Here is a 22,453-nt window from a genome sequence, read left to right as displayed (position 1 = left end):
CAGTACAATTAATGAATTTTCTTGACAGGCTAATGCAAAACGACTCACTGATAATGCATGTAATGACTACTTTCAATAGTCATTAAAAGAGATTAACTCAGACATTCTTACCTCTTGCCATTCTGCAGTATACCAGGAGGGTGGGCAGTCAAAGCGATTACAGGCTTGTACAAGGGATGGCTTAGGTTTATGGCAAAATTCATCTGCTAAGATCACGGTCTCATTACTTTCTCTTGATAGTAGGTGAGAACAGAAGACATCTCGTGTCTGCAATCCGACCCCACACGTAAGACTGCAGGTGTTCCATTTCCCAATTTCCCATCTGCGAAGGGGTCAGGAGAGAAAAACTTCAGCATAAAATAATATAACCTTGATCTTTGTCCTTTTATAATAACAGATGGAGTGAAGAAGCAGTACATGAAAGAAATTCCTCCTTCTCTGACCAAGGTGAACCTTCTGGTAGCTGCTGGATGAGGTTAAGAAGAGTACTAAGTGTTCCCTGCATTTTTTGTTTTGTCAAAAGCTCTTGGACTTTAAGTCTGTAATACTTTAAGATTAGTTTTGTGCCCTAAATTAAAAGTTTTTGATGAGCCAGAGCCTTCAAGACTGAATGGACTTCATTCGAAGGTTCTTTTCTGTCTTTAACCAAAACATTTATCAGAGTAACAACATTTATCAGAGGACCGGTGAATTCCTGAGCAGGAATTTCTCCCAAAAGATCTAGCTGTGGAGTTCCTGACAGACTGCTCCTTGTTGTGGAGGTAAGGAGTGCTAAGGCCTTGAGAGATGCAACAGAATAGCAGCAAGACCCTCTTAAACTTCTGAGTAAAAAACTCTTACTGAGTCAACCCTTCTATCCTAGCTGCGTAAATCCTGCATCAGCAGGGCTGTTGATGGCTGAATTTCAGTGTTCATCACATTAAAGCTAGTTTTCTGGTGTTTTAGCTGTACTGAAAACACCCACTAATTCTGTCAGCGATACACAGAATATTGCTTAAAGTGTCAGGTCTCTCTCTTGTACTCTACTAGAAGGCAATTCAGAGATACACAGAACACATACACAAAGAAACCCTATATGCAGAGCGAACAAAAAAGAGAATAGTCTTCCCATCAACTTTAGACAAAACACTAGAGTGACATAGGCATACTCCCACATCCAAAATGAAAGTACAAAAGACAGATACTGACACTTTCTCAAATCCTGAAGAATAGCTTCCCTTCCTGCATGATGTCACTGAAACTGCTGGGGGAGTAAATTAAGCATTCATGACAAGGAAGGCTCAGTGAATATGCCCTGGAAGAAAGTAAAACCAGGCAGAAACTAAAAAGAGAAATTATGATGAAAGACACCCTCAGGCTCCAAGCAGGATAGAGACAGACAATGAAGAAAAGTTATGAAACATGTTAGCAACATGAAGCAGAATTTGAGAAGGAGCTAAGGGGAAAAACTCTGACAGTCTACAGTCAGAAGTCATTGCAAATGGCTCAGCATGTTTCAAATTTATCATGCTAGTAAATAATTCAGGGAAAAATACCCAATCACCTATGGTCACATAACTATTCTATCATCTCTTTTTATTTTATGAAGTTGTTATGTATTTGTTCCCAGTTTCTCAATAGTATTCCTTAATAAATGGAGAAGTTTGTAGGTAAGAAATACTTTTTCCTTACTAGATGGTAATGCAAATAGCCCAAAAAGCCACATTGTTCCCCTACAGTGCTTCATCTGCTGATTACATTGTCTGATTTTATAGTATGACAGGATGTGCTCTGAGCACTAGCATTATGCAATAATGACACTCTAGTTTGGTGCCTTTGTAGTGAAATTTACCCTCTCTTCCTTAAGTGCCACAGCAGTATTGTGCAATTAACACAAAAAAGTGTTTAACCCTTTCTAACAATGAACAAACCCTGCATACCAAGCTAGAAGTTTCCATGGCCGCTTTCCAGGCTGCAATACGCTGAAGGCCACTTAAGTTTGATACTGGGAGCTATTTAGCAGTGCAATAGGAGTGACATCTGGCAGCCAGTTAGACTAATCTGGAATATGTTCTCCATATGAATGATCTTGGGGGAGAGGTCTTCCCAGATTTTCCCATAAAATTGTCAGTCAGAATTAATGTGGATATCAGCTACCCTTTAGTTTCAGCACAATCTAAACTAAGATATTTGAGAAGGTGCTGAAAAGAAGGCATTTTCTTATTTCAGAATCTATTTTCAGACATGGGTAGTTGCCAAAGTTTCATGTATTCAAGTGACGGTAATAGATTTTGCCTCCAGCAACACATTGTTTTCTAGTGGTATAAGAGCACAATGTTTCTGTTGGCAGTTCACATCTCATGGGCTAGTAGGCCACATACGCTCTTTGGAGATCTTAGCCTCTGCAGAAGAGAGTGTTTGTTTCTTCTTCCAGAAAGAAATGCTTTGTTTCAATAAAGAGAAAGGATTTTTTTTTTTCATAATGTTTGAGTTTTCTGTCGCAGGTTACACCTGTTGCCCTATCATTTATATCATTTTGTTCACAACTCCTTGCAGCTGCTGTTAACAGGAGAGTCCTTAGAGGTGCTCAGGAAACATTAGGTCACATTCCCTCTTACTCTTGACTTTTATGGGGTTTCATAGATACAAAGAATGGAGAGTAGAGTAGGGATGTGCAAAGTAACACAGAGATATTCAAATAACCAAACCCATAGATGTTATACATAGTTAGCAGAACTACACAGTCCTACAAAAATATAGAGAAGATCAGCAATGGCCTTACAGAATAGAGTTGCAGGGCTGGAGGATTATTTTATAATAGCTAAAGGCGATTGCACTACTTTGAAAACTAGGTAAGACAGTATTAGTACAAGTAGTTTTAGATCTACTTGTACTGTAGGAGATAATAATCCTTTTTTAAATACTGTCTTTATGTAGTAATTTTTATTTGTAGAGTGTTATGAGATGCAGAGTGGTACGAAATGGAAGCTGAAATAATTCATCCTTTATTTCATATGGTCATTATCTGCATGCTCATGTTCTAGCTGCTGTTCTTGTTGCTGTTATTTGTTTTTTGTTTGTTTTTGGTGGGTTTGGTTTTTGTGTGTGTGTGTTTTACTGAACTAACTCTTCCAATGGGTATGGCATACAAAAAAGAATAATAACATGACATCCTGAATGCAATTCACAATGCCAGAATTAAAATTCAAAATAGAATATCATCTTACACTTCAAAAGGTGAATAAGGTAGTTCCAGGATCAAGCCAAGGAAAGCTCAGGCAAGTGGAATTGGAACCTCTGTGAGCTGACTGTGGTTGTTGTTAAGGTATGGACTTCAGCAAAAACCTTCATTCTTGCTATTTTACAGCCCAGCCAAAAGTCATAGAATCATAGAACAGCTGGGGTTCGAAGGGACCTCAAGGATCAGCAGGTTCCAAGCCCCTGCTGCAGGCAGGGTTGCCAACTGCTAGATCAAGTACTAGATCAGGCTGCTCAGGGCCCCATCCAACCTGGCCTTAAACACCTACAGGGATGGGGCATTTAAAGCCACTCTGGGCAGCCTGTGCCAGTGCCTCACCACCCTCTCAGTGAAAAACTTCCTCCTGACATCTAATCTAAATCTACCCTCTCTTTAGTTTAAATCCATTCCCTCTTGTCTCATCACTATCTATCTGTGTAAAAAGGCAATTTTTCTCCTGTTTATAGTCTCCCTTTAAATACTGGAAAGCCATAATGATGCGTCCCCTCAGACATCTATTCTCCCGACTGAACAAGCCTAGCTTCTTCAGCCTTTCTTCATAGGAGGTGTGCTCCAGCCCTCTGATCTTCGTGGACTTCCTCTGGACTCTCTCCCAAAGCTCCATTTATTTCCTGTGTTGGGGGCCCCAAACGTGGATGCAGTACTCCAGATGGGGCTTCACAAGGGCAGAGTACAGAGGGACACTCATCTCCCTCACCCTGCTGGCCACCCCTCTTCTGATGGAACCCAGGATACCGTTGGCCTTTTGGGCTTCAAGTGCTCACTGCTGGCTCATATTAAGTTTTTCATCTACCAGAACACCTAAATCCTTCTCAGCAGTGCTATTCACAAGGAGTACTTCTCTCAGACTGTATACCTATCTATCTGAGAATACTCTGACTCAAGGGCAAAACCTTGCACTTCGCTTTGTTGAATCTCATTAAGTTCACATGGGCCCACCTTTTGAGTTTATCTAGATCCCTCTGGATGGCATTCCTTGCTTCTGCTGTATCAACTGCACCACACAGCTTAGTGTCATCAGCAAACTTGCTAAGGGTATACTCAGTCTCATCTCTAACATTATTGATAAAGACATTAAAGAGTGCTGGTCCCAAGAGGGACCCCTGTGGGACACTGCTCTTCACTGGCCTCCTGGACATAGCGTCATTGGCCACAATCCTGCGGCTGCAACCATCCAACGAAGTCCTTATCCACTGAATAGTCCAGCCTTCAAATACATATCTCTGTAATTTAGTAATAAGGATGTGGTATGGGATCATGTTAAAGGGCTTGCACAAGTCCAAAGAGATGACATCAGTTGCCTTCCCTTTGTCCACCGATGCCGTCACTCCATCATAGAAGCCCACTAAAATGGTCAGGCATGACCTTACCTTGCTGAAACCATGCTGGCTGTTTCGAATCACCTGCTTGTCCCTCATGTGCAGGTTCCATGGTCTTTCCAGGCACAGAGATGAGGCTCATAGACCTGTAGTTCCCTGGGTCCTCCTTCCTTCCTTTCTTATAAGTGGGATCAATGTTTCCCTTTTTCCAGTCACCAGGGACTTTACCTGACAGCCATGACTGTTCAGATATGATGGAAAGTGGCTCAGAAACCATATCAGCCTGCTCCTTTATGACACTGGGATGCATGTTGTCCACCCCATAGACTTGTACACATTCAGTCTCATGAGGTGGTCTCAGACTTGCTTTGCCCTTAGTGTGGGGGCAGGTTTGCTCTCCGAGTTCCCACTAGGAAGTTCAGGGATGTGAGGTTCAGGGATGCGAGAAATATGAGAATCCTGGCTGCCAGTGAAGGCAGAGAACTTACTGAGTACCTCAGCCTTCTTTATAACTGTTGCAGCCCGTTCTCCTTTCTCATCTAGCAGAGGAGGTGTGATCTCTTTGGCCTGTCTCTTTTAACCAGTGTACCTATAGAACCCATTGTTGTTTTTAACATCCCTCACCAGTTCAATTCCATCCCTGCCTTGGGTTTCCTTACATCATCTCTGCATGTTTGGACAGAATCCCTGTATTCTTCACAGGTGACAAGTCCTTGTTACCACTGCATGTACACGCCCTTTTTCCCTAAGCCTGACCAGCAGGTCCTTGCTTAGCCATGCTGCTTTCCTGCCTCCTCTGCCTGCTTTCTTATTCTGAGGGATGGAGAGCTCTTGTATTCTCAGAAAGACATCCTGAGAAGCCAGTTTGCTCCACTCCTTTGTCTCTAAGGACAGCTTCCCAGGAGATCTCATCCAGCAATTCCTTAAACAGCCTGGAGTTTGCTCTCCTGAAGTTCAGAGTCTTTACTCCATTCTTTGCCAGGCCCATGTTCCTTGAGATCACTAACTCAACCAGGGCATGGTCACTGCAGCCCAGACGGCCTCCAATCTTAATGTCTTCTACAATTTTCTCTGTATTGGTGTGCACCAGGTCCAGCAGTGCTTCGCCTCTGGTGGGTCTGTCCAATACCTGAACAAGAAAGTTGTCATCAGTGGACTCCAGGAGTCTCAAGGACTGTTTGCAGCTTGCTGTGTTGTTTTCGCAGCAGATATCCAGGTGTTTGAAATACTCCACCAGGATGAGAGCCTGCGAGGGTGATGCCTCTTGCAGCTGAAGCAAGAAGGCTCCCCTTGATCACGTGGCCTATAGTAGACTCCAGCCATCAGCTGTCCTTTATTGGTCTTGTCCCTAACTTTAATCCACAATCTCTCAACCTGTTCATGGCTGTTTCTCAGAGGGAGCACGTTGCTGACTATCCACTTCTCAACATAGAGGGTAACTCCCTACGTCGCCTATCTCTTCTAAAAAGCTTATGACCCTTAGTGGTGGTATTCCAGCTATGTGAATCATCCCACCATGTTTCTGTGATAGAAATAAAATCATAGTTTTCCACCGCTGTTTCCAGCTCCTTCTGCTCATTTCCCATGCTGCGTGCATTAGTATAGAGGCACTTTAGCTTGGCTTTTGGATGCATGATCTTCCTTGAGGAGCCCTCCCACAAACCTCGGGACAAACTGGAGGTCTTCCCCACTGCTTCCTAAAGTGACAGTGTTCTCTCCGTCACTCTGCAGTACACTCCATTCCTCAGCAGCTCTAGTGGTGATGAGCCCAGTTGATGCTTCCTGTACTGCTTCTCAAAGTCCATTGAAAAGATTGCATGGTTTTGGCATGGAACAGTCTTTAACTCCTTCCTTATTTTTCTGCCTCTGATGCCCAACTCTATATCAATACGTAACAACAGGGAAATGGTACCTTTTCAGCCTTTTCTATAGCAGAACTCTAGCAAATCTGTTCCCATAAATCCCTGGTTTATTCTAGCTCTCGATCTATCAGATTATCAGTTCTCCTACATACCTAATCAGCAGTTGTGTATTTAAGTATAACATAAAATTTAAAAAGATTTTTATTACTGTACTTCATAAGAAACAACATTTTCTAAGTTTTCCTTGTAGATAGTGACACATATGATATCTTGACTTTTAAAACTGATTGAAGTAAAACTAAATCAGTGCAAAAACACAGAGATATTTAGAGGTGACTAAAAATGAGAAATGTAAAAGGAAAAAGACAATTCAGTGGGCCAGATGTATTAAAACAGAGGTGTGTACATCAGCAATGAGCTTACTGGAAAAGACATACTGGCATACATTTCAAATGAACACCAATAAAAAACCTGTTTCCACTGGAAATGTGTAGTGAGCAGAAGATGGTCTTAAAACACAGTTTATCACAAGGTATCATCACAAAAACAAACAAAAAAACTAATTATAGAAACTTTTCACTTCCCAGATGAAAAATCTTGTACTTCCAGCAGACTACTGTGATCCCTTAGTAGATTTTTAGAGCTGGTGAAGTATATGGAACTTATAATAAACATGAAGATAGTTGAACTAATTAGTTCAAGGCAATGGTTTTCCGTTAGGTATTTTTTATACACAATGTTACAGGTTAGTCTAAGACTCAAGAGGAGTTAATGAAAAGCCAAAGCAACCAGAGCACTACATTTCCTGCACTTCCAGGAACTACAAACAGTGAACTAATAGTGGTGATCTTTTAGGAAAAGAAAACACACTGTTAGGAAATCTAACAGTGAATTCATATTACTAATTAGATAAATAATCTGAAATGTATTATTAATCAATTTTACCAATTAAAATTCTCATTTGTAGACATCAAAGAATTTTCTGGAACATACTCACTGAATGAATCAGGCTTGACTAGACAGTGCTTGAGCATGGGCTTAATTTCAGGTAAAAAACATTTTTCACAATTAACCATGCTCGGTATATTTTAAAATGTGAACATTTGCAGGCTCCTCAAATAAAAGAAAGAGAACAATTATGAAGCTCCAGTTTGCCAAAAAAGGGCCATTAATCTGAACATCTTGATTTATATCACAACACAATTATTGTGTACTGTTAGTAGAAGTCTAAAAATGTTAGAGATGCTTTAAAATAAAACAGCTTAATCATACTATTTTCTAATTAAGGAAATCCTCTTGACATACTTAACAGAAATCTTGGCTGAAAACAATAAATTAAACTTTATCATGTTATACTTTAATGAGTTTCAAGTCTTGTGAGGGCTCACATATTCAGTAATCTGGAGACCTGAACCCAGTGTCAACCTTTTTAAAAGGAAAATAAAAAAGTCTCTAGGACTGAACATGAGCATGAACTTCTAAACATTTCTACATAATAATAAGTAATTACTTATTATTAGAAATAAACTTTTCTTTTTTTCTTGTGACAAAACAAGAAATACCAAAGTCATATTGTGGCCAAGAAGTTCAGATGAAGAACTGAGGGACTGAGTGAGCAAGACCCAGCTCCTGGCTCTTCACTGGACTCCAGAGGTGACTGAGACCAGAACTGCTGAGCACAGACTAGCCTGTGAGATTGTGAATAGCCCCTTAGAGCACAATGAGAACACTCAAGTCCTGGGCTGGATTATTTTTTTCTCCCAGGCAGAAAAGAAAAAATGGTTATCAGAAGTAGCGTAAATGGGTTCACAAAGAGGAAATCATGCTTGAGCAGTCTGGAATTGGCCTCTAGAATGTCATGACTGGTTGTGTAGATGAAAGAAGAACAGCTGACATTGTCTACCTTGACTTCAGCAAGGTTTTTGAAACTGCTTCCCATAACATTATCATAGGTTAGCTTGAGAAATGTGGGATACAATGTGGACAATAAGGTGGACAGAGAACTGGATGACTGGTAAAGCTCAGAGGGTTGCGATCAGCAGCACAGAGGACGCCTGTAGAGAGTGGTGTTTCCCAGGGGTTGGTACTGGGTCTCGTCTTGTTCAACATCATTCATCAGTGATCTGGATAAAGGGACAGAATATACCCTCAGCAGGTGTGCTGACAATACAAAGCTGGGAAGAGTGGCTAACACCCCAGACAGCTGGGCTGCAATTTAGTGAGTCCTGGATAGGCTTGAGAGTTTGGCAGAGAGAAAACTAATGAGGTTTGACAAGGGCAAGTGCAGAGTACCATACTTGGCAGGGAATAACTGTCTGTGTCAGTACAGGTTAGGGATTGACATGCTGGAAAGGAGGTCTGCAAAGAAGGACCTGGGTGTTCTGGTAGATGACAAGTTAATCCCTGTTATCTGCTACAGCCCTAGCTCTGTAGCAGGGATGATCTCTTTATCTACTGCCTAGAACAATGGGACAGGAGCCTCTAGCCATTAGCATTTTATAAACAATAACAGTGACAATGTACTGTTGCTTTAGTTTTGAAACTTCACTCTCTTTGCTACAGAAACTGGACCTCGCGGAACAATTCTGCTAGCTGGCTAGACCAGAACATGGCACGAGTGAGTAACGAGCTAGCTACTCATGAAAGAAGAGGCCACTTGGATCAGAGCAGCTACCCTCATGAAGCCATTGGCTTACAGAACAAAGCACTCTCACACCCCCATAGTCAGCCTGGAAAAAGTAAATTATGAATGCATGACTTAAAAAATGTATAGTCTAGAGCTAAAGCAATGTCTAGCACGTGGCTTTGGATCAGGACCTATATTCACAGTATACATGGTGAAAAGCAAAACATTCTAAGTCTTTAGGTGTTGTAAGTGAAATACATTTTCTCAAGATATATATTTTTCATCCTGACAGAATCTCTTTAAGAAATGACAAGAAAATTGAACACTGCACAGGAAAAGTAAATATCCTTCCATACAAAGACCTCATAAAACAGTTCTAAAAAAATGGAATTATTTTCATTTTTATATGCTTAAATGATTTGAGAGTGATACAAAAGAGTACCTCTTTTTTTTTTTTTTCCTGAAATAATTATTCACCAGGGTGGAAAGAGGTTTGCCCTTACTTAAGTTCCAACACCTGCCTGAATGTAGATGTTCCTCAGTGTACTATGACAGGGTGGCAGCTGTGTATTCACATGCAACAGACTGAGTAAATCACACATCACATCAATAATAGTGGCTTCTTCTTGTCATGTCTCAACTTGTGCATCCTACATTGGACCCTGCACAGCAAGAAGTCCGATGGGAACACATACTTTCTCCCTTCTCTTTTTTTGATCTGGAGCTGTGTTTGTGGCACAGCTTCCATTCTGAAGTGTGAAAAGCTTTCCTGAGACTCCCTTAGTAGATTTTTTTGGGGTTGAGTAAGTATCCTCAGAGTCAGTTCTTAAATACCACCTAGAAAATGAACTTAAACTTTGGGCAACAGAGAGAGTTAGTGTTAATCCTGGATGGGAAGAATTGTTTCCTGTGAGGCTACAGGATTGATATGAGGACTCCAAGGTCAGTTCCTGGCTTTATAGTCAATCTAGTTTCAAAGAAAGTGGTCTAAAAGGTAAGAATTTAACTATAGCTTATTTTTTCATTCAGCTGTTAAATCACTCGCTATAAAATCAGACTCCTCCTTTGAAGTGAAGTGTGAGATCAAAAACCTCCACCTGGACATTAAAACATGGATTTGTGTCTCTAGGAAGTAATTTCCTCACCTACATGACTCAGTCTGTATTAGAGTGAACATTACAAATACATGCAAAGTATGCATATACCTCAGAGGAAAAGTGAGATTTAACTTATATTTGAAAAAGGTAATGCTTGATTAAATTAATAAATAACTAAAGGAAATAAAGGAAATAAAAATTAAAAGGCAAAGTATTTCTTAATTAGCAGAAGCAACGGAAAAATAATTGACACTTAGTTGTTGTCCAGTGCTAGTCTGACAAAATCTTGTAGTTTGATTTTCAGTATTTCTAATGAGATAAGGGATCAGAACTGTTCTGTGCAACAGGCAGGGAAAGATTCAAGGGATCACTGTGCACAGGGAAGAAAAAGATGCTTTTCTTCAAAAAGCATCTTTCTTGCAAGTGAAAGTGATCCATTAAAAGAGAAGCCCACACAGCCAACAAATGTGAGCAGATCAAAGGCTCAATTAAAGTGCTCTGGGAGATGACAGAAGTGGCCTGCATTCACTCTGTAGACTTATTTGTATCAATGAATTCTGCAGCTCATTATAGCTGACATTGGCTGGGAGCCAATATTTGTATAACAGAGCCAAATAGAGGAAAATAGAGGAGGAACTCAGAAGTCAGCGAAGAACAGGGTGTAAATGGAGAATGTAACAATACTGCAAATGGCAATTTTGGTTGCTTTAGTAATTTTCTGACATAATTCAAATAATATATATATATGAGTCTCAACAGTAAACAACTCTGGCTACCTCTTGATTTGAAGGAGAGCCTGTCTGCCATTAGATCAGGTCAGAAAAAAAGGTTTGTGGTTTTATGCCAACACTTTGAACAGTGAGAGGCTGTCATGGTTTTATGATTTTCGGTTATTGGTACCCCACATCATAACATCATGTAGTGAATATACCTGGTTCTCAGAAGAGAAGGACTACTATATTCCCCATGGCACTTTGCTCCTCTGTTACCATTTTCCAGCTGGAGGGAAAAGATAAAAGCTCACAGTATAAAAACTTGCAGATCACGAGACCTCGTTCCTTTTTCCGCCGTCTCTTGTCTTGACAGCACCTTGCTCTCCAGCCGTCTTATCGTCGGTAGTAGAGTAAGGCCTACCTTGATTTTGGGACATTCTTTCTCTCTGTATTGGATTTATCAGCTTAAATTGTAATTATATTGTACTATAGTGTGTTGTTTTGCATTCCGATATCTTATTTAGTAAATTAGTTTGTTTCTCCTCAAGTTCGTTGCCGCTGTTCTTTGCTCTCAGGGCCATCTCCCTACCCTTTTCCCCTTTCCCCTTTTCCTGGGACGTGGGCCCTTGGGTCCCCCTTCCCCTTTGTCATGGAATCGGGCCTAACGCCTGTAAACCGTTGACAGAGGCTGTACAGTGGGAGGTTGTCCAGTGGTACTTTTGAGAGACTACTGCAGATGCAGAATGTGTGAACCACAGAGGGACATGAAAGATAACTTCAAGCAAGTGAATTTGTTTGGCAGGGAACTATTTTGAGAGATTTGCAGACATACTGACTACAGAAAAGTATCTCACAAGATAATTTTACTTTGTGTGGTAATTGAAACATTGAGATAAATGACAGCAATGGCCATCTTTGATAGAGCTACACAGACCAGATTAGTCATGATAGACAAATGAGTTGGCTTTTGGCTCATGTTTAGATTTGGGCTCATGCTCAAAGCAGTGACTTCTTACAAGAAGGTTGTTCAGTGTTTTATGTGAAATACATCAGAACTGTCCTCTATAACCCCTTTCAAAAATGAAGACAGGAAACAGTTGTAGAGCAGAGTATATAATATTAGGGGGGAAATCTGGTCAAGAAGTAACACAGGAAGATCTGAGGAATTGGACAGAAATTGCACCCATAAATTGCACTCATAATGGCAGACTATGAATAAGGAGTGCAAGAAGGAATGCGCATTTTGGGAATCACAGTGGAGTCGGATAATATCCCTTGCCCTACATCGAAGTAATACAAAATGACTTGTATTTTCATGAATAAATTGTACCCATCAGTCTACAAAGCACTCTCACCACTTCTACTGTGAAGAAGCAGGGGGAGAGGTTAATACTCTACTGCCCAGGCCAGAGTTGCTTTGTGTCCAAGGTTTCCTGTCTCTATTCACACCACTGCCCTCCATGATGGACTCTGACTTGTAAGCCAACACCTTCTAGGCCTATGGAAAATGTTAAAAAGCAGCTGTTCTTGAAAAAGCAATCAACAAGTTTAGATTTCAGAAGACAAAGAAAGAAAAAGCTCAGCAGGTGGGAAAGATGGGCAGTGAACCGATCATTTCTAACTTGTACTGTGTCTGAAATGAAGCATTCTAAAATTGAGATTGTTGGAAATAGATGTAAGTGGCACAGTAATTATATACAAGAAACCTGACTTGCCGACCTGTAAGTTCAACATTCATGAGCACATGGTTTTGTTCCACTGAGTGAAAGTACTCTCCTCAAATCCAAGGATGCTTTTCCTAAACTATCAGTGCAGGAAAGAAGAAAGGAAGATGTCGCTGATCTGAATGGACAAAGAAAGCATATTCATGAATGAAGCAGTGTTCAAAAGACAGTCATGAGGCTTAAAGAATTCGTGCAAGTCCAAGCTTTGCAAGCAGTACTGCCACAGAAACAGCAGATAACATGAGCTTCTTGCTGACCCAGCTGGCAGTACTACAGGGATAATATTTTTGTTAAGATGAACTGTTCCTGAACTATTCCACCAGTGTAGAAGGTACAAACAGGCTGTCTTTCAAAATCAGGCATACAAGATTTTTCTCAATTTCCTTTTTTTTTTTTTAAATAGGGAAAGAAGAAAACAGTTAAATATATATATTTATGGTATTATGTATAAACTCAAGAAACTCCTAGTGCCTGCTTATATTTCAGTTGTCTTCCGTTTTCATTTCACAGTATACTGATAGTTAGATAGTGCAAGAATTTTGTCCTGAAGGCACATCCAGACCCAAAATTCTTTCTTTAACTTTCACTTTGAGATCCTGACACTGCCGCTGATAATCTACTTAGTAAATTATTCACTCTTTTGCTGTAGAAGATCAAGTTCCTCATGCACAGTGAGGAAGTTCCGAACTCATTTGACACCCATGTTTGTAACCAAAGCAGGCATGGTAAAGACTTCAGATTCATAACGGCATCTACCAAGATCTAAATCTGATTTAAAAAATGCATGAAAGGAAAAGTAAAAATTATTTTCAAAGTGATGGTGTCTGTAATGTTAAAATAATAAAAAACAAAAGCAAAATCGTACTAAAACACTTTATATATTCATCCAAATAATTGTAAAAATAAAGATATGTGTGCAGAATCCAGAGTTTATGGAATAGCAATTTAAAACACTTATCCCCTAATCTTTGAGAAACTGTTTCTCAGATCTGGGGGAAAATCCTGGCTTTAGACAGTACAGTTTGCTTCCCTGTGAGAAGAGAATTAAAATTACCTGGCATACCAGAACAGCTTTGTTTAGGTTACGAGCTCTAACAGTGTAACTACAGTAATTGAAAACAAGACCTCTGTCCAATGTAGTTAAAGCGATACAAATCTGTGGATAGACTGGGTAGTAACTAAATTCATTGCCGTTCACCTCTCTGCTAATGGTTCAAAGCTTTCCGAAAGCTGTGCATGGCAAAGATAGAAAAGCAGTTGGGCACAATGCAGAGTAAGTCAGCTTAGCCACATTTAACAGAAACAGAACTGTATGGGTTGGAAGGGACATCTAGAAATCACTGAGTTCAACTCCCTTGCTCAAGCAGGTTCCCTACAGTATGTTGCACAGGAAAGCATCCAGGGAGGTTTTGAATATCTCCAGAGAAGGAGACTCCACAACCTCTCTGGGCAGCCTGTTCCAGTGCTCTGTCACCCTCACAGTAAAGAAGTTCTTTCTCATGTTCAGATGGAACTTTCTGTTTTCCAGTTTGTGCCAGTAGCCCCTTATCCTGCCACTGGGCACCAGTGAAAAGATCCTGACCCCATCGTCTTTATGTCCACTTTTCAGATCGTTATAAGTGTTAAGATCCCCTCTCAGTCTTTTCTTCAGGTTAAACTGTCCCAGGTCTCTCAGCCTTTCCTCATAAGGGAGATGCTCATTGGGGTTTCCCATCTTTCTAGCCCTCCTCTGAACTCTCTCTAGGAGATTAATGTCTTCGTGTTCAAGAAACATTTAGATATAGTGTTGAGAGACATGGTTTAGTGGGGTTATTGGTGGTAGGTGGATGGTTGGACTGGATGATCTTGTAGGTCTTTTCCAACCTAGCTAACTCTATGATTCTATGATTCTTTCTTGCACTGTGGAGACCAGAACAGGACCCAGTACTCTGGATGTGGCCTCACCAGGGCAGAGTAGACAGGGAGTATCACCTCCTTTGATCTGCTGGCCACGCTCTTTTTAATGCACCCCAGGATACCATTTGGCCTTCTTGGCCACAAGGGCACACTGCTGGCTCATGGCCAACCTGTTGTCCACCAGAACACCCAGCTCCTTCTTCGCAGACCTCCTTTCCAGCAGGTCAACCGCTGACCTATACTGATGCATGCAGTTATTCCTCACCAGGTGCAAGACTCTACGCTTACCCTTGTCTAACTTCATTAAGTTTTCCCTCTGCCCAACTCTCAAGCCTGTCCAGGCCTTGCTGAATGGCAACATTCTGATGTTTCAGCCACTCCTCCCAGTTTAATAACACAAGCAAATGGGCTGAAGGTGCATTCTAATACATTCTAATTGCTGGGGTTGTTTTTCTAATAGATAACCACACACCACAAACCCTGTTCCATCACTGAGACTTTCAGTGCTTAACAATGTTAGCAGAGAGGTCAGGAAGTTAACAGGAATTGGGATCACTTAACTGAAGACAGAGATTTTCAAGAACAAAAAGAGGACAGCTTGCTCTGCTCTTGCATGTCACAGACCTGGTTGGCAGAAACAGCATTCTATTCATTAAGTCTTGCTCCTTCAAAAGGTATTTAACTCACTCCAAATTGAACTGCAAATGAAAATGTCTCCTTTGTTTATTTCAAGTGTCAATATTTACTGATGTATAACTACCTCACAGAATTGTACAGTTCATTTTCAAGAGATAGGGCCATTTTATCCTTATTTTACACAACTGATTTTCTAATCATTAAATATTTATTGATTAAAAAATGTTGTGCATTCCTCAGAAGCTGATACAGTAAAATACTGTAGATGGAATATTTAATGGTCCTCTTCAGTCCTCCGTTTTCTAAAGGAAGTGATGACGCACAGTAAAAATAAACTATCTATAAGACCCTCTAGCTAATTTTGCAGGATAATGCTACAGTGAAGAAATTAATCCTATCATCATTCAGAATGTTTGACTTATCTTTGTATTTGGTTCAAGAGTTAAAGACACGTTCTTTATCTTTACTCTTGGGAAAGCTTACTCTTGCAGTTGAGACAGTGAATTAATATTCTCAATAACACTGAGAATACATTTACAGAACAAACTAAGAATTAGAAATAAAAATCTGAAATGCAGAAATGAGAGCATATTTAATCAAAATATTGAAAAATATCAAGTGGCAACAAATACTAAATTTTAGCTTGCACTGAAGAGATAGGTGGAAAGAAGTGGACTGCATTAAGGTGAATACAACCAGAAAACTAACAGTGCCAGGAAAAAAAAAAAAAGAGGGGAAATAGCCCTTAGTGGAACTCACTTAGTCCCCAGAATGTCTTAGAGCTCATGCTTTCACAAACCAGAATATCAAGAGCCTACGGAAGGCCATCATCAAATTGTGTTTCAACTCAACAATGTACCAACTTGGCAAACCTGTCACCAGAAGATTTGTGTTGAGGAAAATTGTCTTAAAAGCTATGTAGGACACTGAATAAGAAGTGTTATCTGTCGTTTATGGAGTCATAGAATGGCTTGAATTGGAAGGGATGTCAAGGATCAGCAGCTTCCAACTCCCCTGCTGTAGGCAGGGCTGCCAACCACCAGATCCAGCATTAGATCAGGTTGCCCAGAGCCCCATCCAACCTGGCCTTGAACACCTCCAGGGATGGGGCATTTAAAGCCTCTCTGGGCAGCCTGTGCCAGTGCCTCACCATCCTCTCCGTGAAGAACTTCCTCCTGACATCTAATTTAAATTTTCCCTCCTTTAGTTTAAAACCATTCCCCCTTTTCTATCACTGCCTACCCATGTAAAAAGTTGATTTCCCTCCTGTTTATAATCTTTAAATATATAATCCCTTTAAATACCGGAAGGCCATAATGATGTCACCCCACAGACTTCTCCAGACTGCACCAACCCACAAGCTCAGCTCCTTCAGCCTTTCTTCATAGGAGAGGTGCTCCAGCCCTCTCATCATCTTCGTGGTCCTCGTCTGGACCCTCTCCAGAAGTTATATGTCTTTCCTCTGCTGATGGCCCCAGACCTGGACACAGTACTCCAGATGAAGCCTCACAAGGGCAGAGCAGATAGGGACAATCATCTCCCTTGTTTTGTTGGCCTTCCCTCTTTTGATGCAGCTCAGGTGCCACTGGCATTCTGGGCTACAAGTGCACACTGCTGGCTCACGTTAAGTTTTTCATTTACCAGGACCCCTAAATCCTTCTCAGCAGGGCTGCTCTCAAGGAGTCCTTCTCTCAATCTGTACATGCATCTGCAATTACCTCGACCCAAGGGCAACACCCTGTTCTTGGTCTTGTTGAAACTCATCAAGTTCATGTGGGCCCAGCTATAGAGTTTGTCAAGGTCCCTCTGGATGGCATTCCTTTCTTCTGCTGTATCAGCTGCACCACCCAGCTTAGTGTCATCTGCAAACTTGCTGAGGGTTAGTATTACCCAGTTTTACCTGAGCATACAGAATAAGCGTGTGGGGGTGAGTATGTGGGTGTGTATATATTTGCGTGTGTGTGTCTGAGAAAGTTCTAAATAATGTAGTCAGTTATACTGTGCTTCAGCTTAGCTTGGTACAAGAACTCATTGCTAAAATTATCTGGCACACAAACTGTAGAGGGTCAGTTGACACCATCATGGGTCACTGTTCCTTCATTCTTAAAAGAATTATACTTTTTTCTCAGAGTCAAACAAAAATCTGTTTACTACTGCACTTCAACTTTGCGAAAAAAAGAAAATCGATTTAAAACAGAAATTGATCAATTGCTCTCAAAGCTCTCTGGCGTAAGAAAGAAATATGATATGTGACTAAAAAAACTATTTACAGTTGCAGTCTAATATTTTATGAACAAAAATGGATGAAAAATACCTATGAATGAAACCTTGTATTGTGAATGAACTGAATTTGAGGAAAATGACTGTGATGGAGACTCCAGAGCCGTTCTGCTGATCTTAACAAGTGTTAAGTTGCTTCATTCTTCACATTTAAATGTGCTGAAGAGGTGCTGAAAAGAGGAACTCCCTGTGGGCCCACTTGGTGACTTCACTGCAAAGCTGTTGAGTGAAAGATATCAAGGAACATGCAGCTATTGCTCCACCACAGCCAATGCATCCAGAGAGTGCAGAGAATGGTGGGCTGTCAAGAACATCTTGGACAATCTCTTAACAACTACAAAGTGTACAAAGGGAAAAATAAAAAAAAAAGAAATAGGGGAAACACAAATGTTTTTAGGTCACATTAATACCTTTTAAGTCTAGGGAAGTATCATAGTAGTGCAGAGTAGGTGTGCAGATGATGCAGGCACAGTGACCTCAGGACAGCAGCATGTTTGGATGTCTTTGTACTGCACTGTCTTCAGCAAAGCAAACCTTGACAGCACAATTACGATTCTCTAACCAACTTCTGTTTAAGCTGTTTTCTTGACCTTAAGGCTTCAAATAAAGGCGAATCTGTTATCTTTAGCACCATATTACTTATGTCTGGTCCTCCAACCTACTGTGTCAATAGTTCAAGTTGCAGATTGCAGATCCCAGGGGGCTCTCTGGACTACTTTTCAAGAGACTATAAAAGACATTCTCAATACAATTCAGTTCAAAATAGACTTAAAAACACCCCACTGGAAAAGAAAGTCAGGAGTCTGTGAAAGATTGAAAATCTTTCAGTGGCAAAAAGAGACAGTAACACTACCATTGCCTCACTAATGCCGAGTCTAACTTACACCTCTGAGAATAGACTCCAACAGGAATTGGTATCTCCTTCTGGTAAAGCTGTACTGCCTTATCAGTTAACCTAATGACTTGCAAATCTTCTAATCTTTTTCATGAACTAGACAGAGATGCTCTAAAATTTCACCTGAATGATACAAAACACATATGCATTTGACACCCTACCACATACAGAGGTCACCTTTAATGGATAAGAGAAAACTCCGTCCCTTCCACACATATTTAATTAATTTCATATTTTAGATGTGAGCATATCTTGCACCACATTTGACCTACCAGCAACCTAATGCCTCTTATCTCCAAATGAACAGAAAAACATGTTGATTTTTTCTCGTTTATTGTTTGTCTTCATCTGAGAAATAGAACAAAACAGATGGGAAATACTGCATCCTTCAAAGAAACATTAAAATAATTAAAATAATAGCTGGTAATTCATTTGACAAAAACAAAACAAACAGAGGCAAGAGGAAAAAAAAGAAGAAAAGAAAAAGAAGATACTGTGCAACAAGCTGGAGCTCAGTTTCAGTTGTTTTGATCCCTCAGGTATCAGGACTTCTTGGATTTTTTTGAGTCGCCTTGCTAAATACAAAGATTTGAAGAAGTAGAGTGCTGGGGTCAAATATTGTGCTATTCCTCCTAGAACCATCTGCTTTTTCTTCTCTATTTATCAGTTCTTTAGCATTCAGCTGTTCTCTGTTGCAAAGGAATAAAAGTTCAGTTTTGAAAATATGCAAGAACAAAGCTTTAGAAATTGCCTGGAATTTCCTCCATTTTCAACCATCTGGCTTTCATTGCTTTGCTTCTCACTTTACTCCTCCATGCATGTTTACAAAATCTTTGCAACACACATTGAACAAGTTACTGAGAAGTTATAATTAATAACACAATTACAGCGTTCTCATTGCCCCCTTCAGTAGATCTTTTTGCCTTACCAAGAGCTGCTCAAACTGCTGCTGTTATAAAGAAGGGCAATTTGTCTCATTAGATGATGACCACCGCCAAATTTTGGGCTGTGGATGCTGAGGAAAGGTCACTCTTTGGACTTTGGGACTTGAGTCATTTTACTGTTGAAAACAGTAAAACTAACATTGCAACAGAGTTTTTCTGGTTCTTTGTGGAGTAATTTAGAATGCAAATATATCAGTTAGCAAAACTGATGAATCTACTCTTTCATTTTAGAGCCAAAAGAAGAAACTTCTAGACCTTGAATTTCTATTCTGCATTTAATCCTAGGAAGACTGTGCTCTGCTCAAATATTTCTATATAATGCTGGAAGTGGTATACCTTGATTGACACAAATTAAGTGACTTTACTCAAAGGGCATGGAGGAACTGTTTGTCCAGGGAAGCTGTGGATGCCCCATCCCTGCAAGTGTTCAGGGCCAGGCTGCAGGGGGCCCTGGGCAGCCTGATGTTGTGAGGGGGAGCCCTGCCCATGGCAATTGGGTTGGAATTAGATGATCTTTAAGGTCCCTTCCAACATAAGCCACTCTGTTTCTTTGACTGAATGACTGAATTAAAATGTCTTAATTCCTCTCTTTCTGGGAGAAATAACCCTGTCAACATAGACTATATATTTTTTTGTAGAAATATCAAACAAGCCTATACCAATTAATTAATATGGAATTTTACTCTATACTTACTGTGCTCAAAGTCAGTTATTAACTTAGGAGCCAGCTTCAAGGTGCTTCACTATTTTTCCATTCAGTATGAAATGGGACATTCTGTTTTAGAGTTCTCTAGAAGAAAAGAGATCCATCTCTTTCTGCCATTGTTCGTGAAGCAACAAGCAAAGACCTCCCAATAAAGTCTGAAACCACAGGAAACTCAGCTACTTTTGGTTTTGTATATGAATTAAGTCCTCCAGTTTTTGTATGAAACCCATCTCGGTTTTGGAAAACTTCTATAAAAATATAAAGCATGAGACTTTGCTGACTACATATAGCTGAAAATTTTTGAAGACAGATTTCTGCAGTTTAGTTTTTCTGTCTTTCTTCAATGGACTCATAATAGGAATGTGGTAAGATACTAAGCCAGAATTTCAATGGAAATTATAAAGTTCTCTGAGGTGCTATACCTGCACTGTCATGCTTCAGTTTTCATAAATCTGAAATATTGTTAGTATATTCTAGTTTTTACCATATTTTGTTCCAGGAGAGACCAGAACAGTTAGGAATTAAAGAAGACAAGGATACCACAGACTGATATCAAAGTGAAACATGAAGTAAGTATTGGAGTCTTACAGTCTACACACTTTTGTTCTCAGTGTGGGGCAAAAAGAACAGCAACAGTGAATATCTGTTTCCATAATTCATCTTCAGTGTCCAAAAAGAATGATGCAAAACAATGAAAAAGAAATCTTTACTCTTCACTGATTACTCATATCTTATCTGTTTTGTTAGGTATGAACCTTCTGAGCCTTCAGAAAGTGTAATTAGTTTCTGCTGTTCAATGCTTTTGCTTATGTACTTAAACTAACAAAAGGAATTGTTGACCAGGAAAGGCTTACACAGCTAAACCTTTGAGAGGATACGAAGAATGCCCCATATAAGCAAAAGTATTTCCAGCAGAAGCAATTTTAAGCTTGGAAGTTCTAATTTTTAAATGTTCTCACTTTTAAACTAAAGTCTTGAATTTGTATTAAATTCTAGCCATAGAATTTAATGTTCAGTGCGTTCTGTTGTTTTGGTTCAGAAATGCCACTTTCTCTAAATATACCTGAGGGAATTTTTGTTCTCTTGATTTCTCAGCTTTTTCTCATGGTATGGACAACAGTGCCTTGTCTTCTAAGACATTCTTCACCATCTCAGTTGCCTTTTCATCAGACTGCCTCCTCTACACGCAACAACTGCATGAGCCAGCAGTCACTTACATATCATGGCCATTTTAGGAAAGTGTTTTTTTATATTTTTAGCTTCTGTTAATGTACTTTAACAGCTGGAAAACAGAGGGAAGAGCCAACACTATGAGACCTGCCAGCTCTCTCTATAAGCCATCAGCAAAAGCTCTGGGAAGTATCAGTGGTTGGCAGATGACATTTTGGGAACTTCTGTAACAGGGATCTAAGCTCACAGCTATCTCTCCAGTTTAGGAATTGCCAGTCAATACCAGTACCTTCATCAACATTCATAAGGACAGGATTTTAGCCTAAATTTCTGTCTGATTCCTCGATCAAGATTTCCTGAATTAGGATCCTGAAACATCTTATGATTAAAACAAAGAGAAAATCCTAAAACCTTTTTAATTCTCATTTGGTTTTTTTAGAAACCCTAACTTTTTTTTTTAATTAATAGTTTTAAAGCGATAATATTTATATACTAAATGCTATCAGCTTAATGAGTATTAATATGCAATTGCATTTAGTACAGTGCTATTAGTATATATAGAACTTCAGAAGATTGCAGGAAGTAAGAGTCACTCTGCCACGGCCAGCCTGGAGCTACAGAAGAGACACATCAACCTTCCTTCTTGCCTCCCTTTCTATTAGTCACACTGCCTGCTGTCTTGAGTTGTAGGTCTTCCTCTTACCAGAGGAACCACTTTGGAGATCACATGCTGATCTTCTGCCTGTGCTGCTTAAATCCCTGCAGACAGGCAATTTCCTCCAGACTTAGGGGTCTGTAGGACAGGATTTGTATATACTAGAAAGGGAGCTATTTCTCCTTTTCTCAGTTGCAACTCCAGGGGTGGATGAAAGCTTCTTATGCTATGCCCCTTTCATTCCTCATCCTGCTTTAACTACGGCTCCATGTCATGATCCTCATCACAATCACCTTGTAGTTGGAGAGGTAAGCCATATATATATACCCAAGGCAGTTTTAAACTACCTCTATGCCTCTATGGCATGATTATCACAATGGTATGGAGTAACAGACTAATTCATCAAAATTCTCAGAAAACTTTTGTAACAGAAATCACTTAAGTACTAGCCTGTGTGAATGTGTCTTTTTTCTTTTCTTCTTTTTTAACCAGTACATATTTATTTTCCATGTCAGAATTGATGGATGGTCAATCTGCCACCAGGCACTCTCATTCCAGTGACACTGCTACATGTCAATTACAGATTTCCAACTACAAAGATACTTTCTGTTTATGTTTTAGCACCAGCAACACTGACAATTTAACAAACTCAGGGTTGCAGTATCCTGCTAAGTAACTTTTGTAATGGTTTG

At 40.0% G+C, this 22,453-nt stretch overlaps 1 protein-coding gene across 11 annotated transcripts in view; it reads right to left on the bottom strand.

The window, feature by feature from the left end:
* Nucleotides 1-22,453, bottom strand: part of ADAMTSL1 (ADAMTS like 1) — a 442,268-nt gene that overhangs the window by 59,760 nt on the left and 360,055 nt on the right. For all 11 annotated transcript variants that reach the window (XR_002433573.1, XM_021381313.1, XM_021381315.1 and 8 more), the window contains one exon: nt 112-322. Coding sequence is in view for 10 of the 11 variants with exons in the window: in XM_021381313.1 (XP_021236988.1) it covers nt 112-322 (211 nt within the window). In the remaining variant the exon portion in view is untranslated. The remainder of the gene's footprint in view (nt 1-111; nt 323-22,453) is intronic.

The sequence above is a fragment of the Numida meleagris genome, chromosome Z (genome assembly GCF_002078875.1).
Source record: "Numida meleagris isolate 19003 breed g44 Domestic line chromosome Z, NumMel1.0, whole genome shotgun sequence".
Lineage (NCBI taxonomy): Eukaryota > Metazoa > Chordata > Aves > Galliformes > Numididae > Numida > Numida meleagris.
Note: the sequence above shows the minus strand (reverse complement) of the source record. Positions and strands in the feature narration are given on the sequence as shown.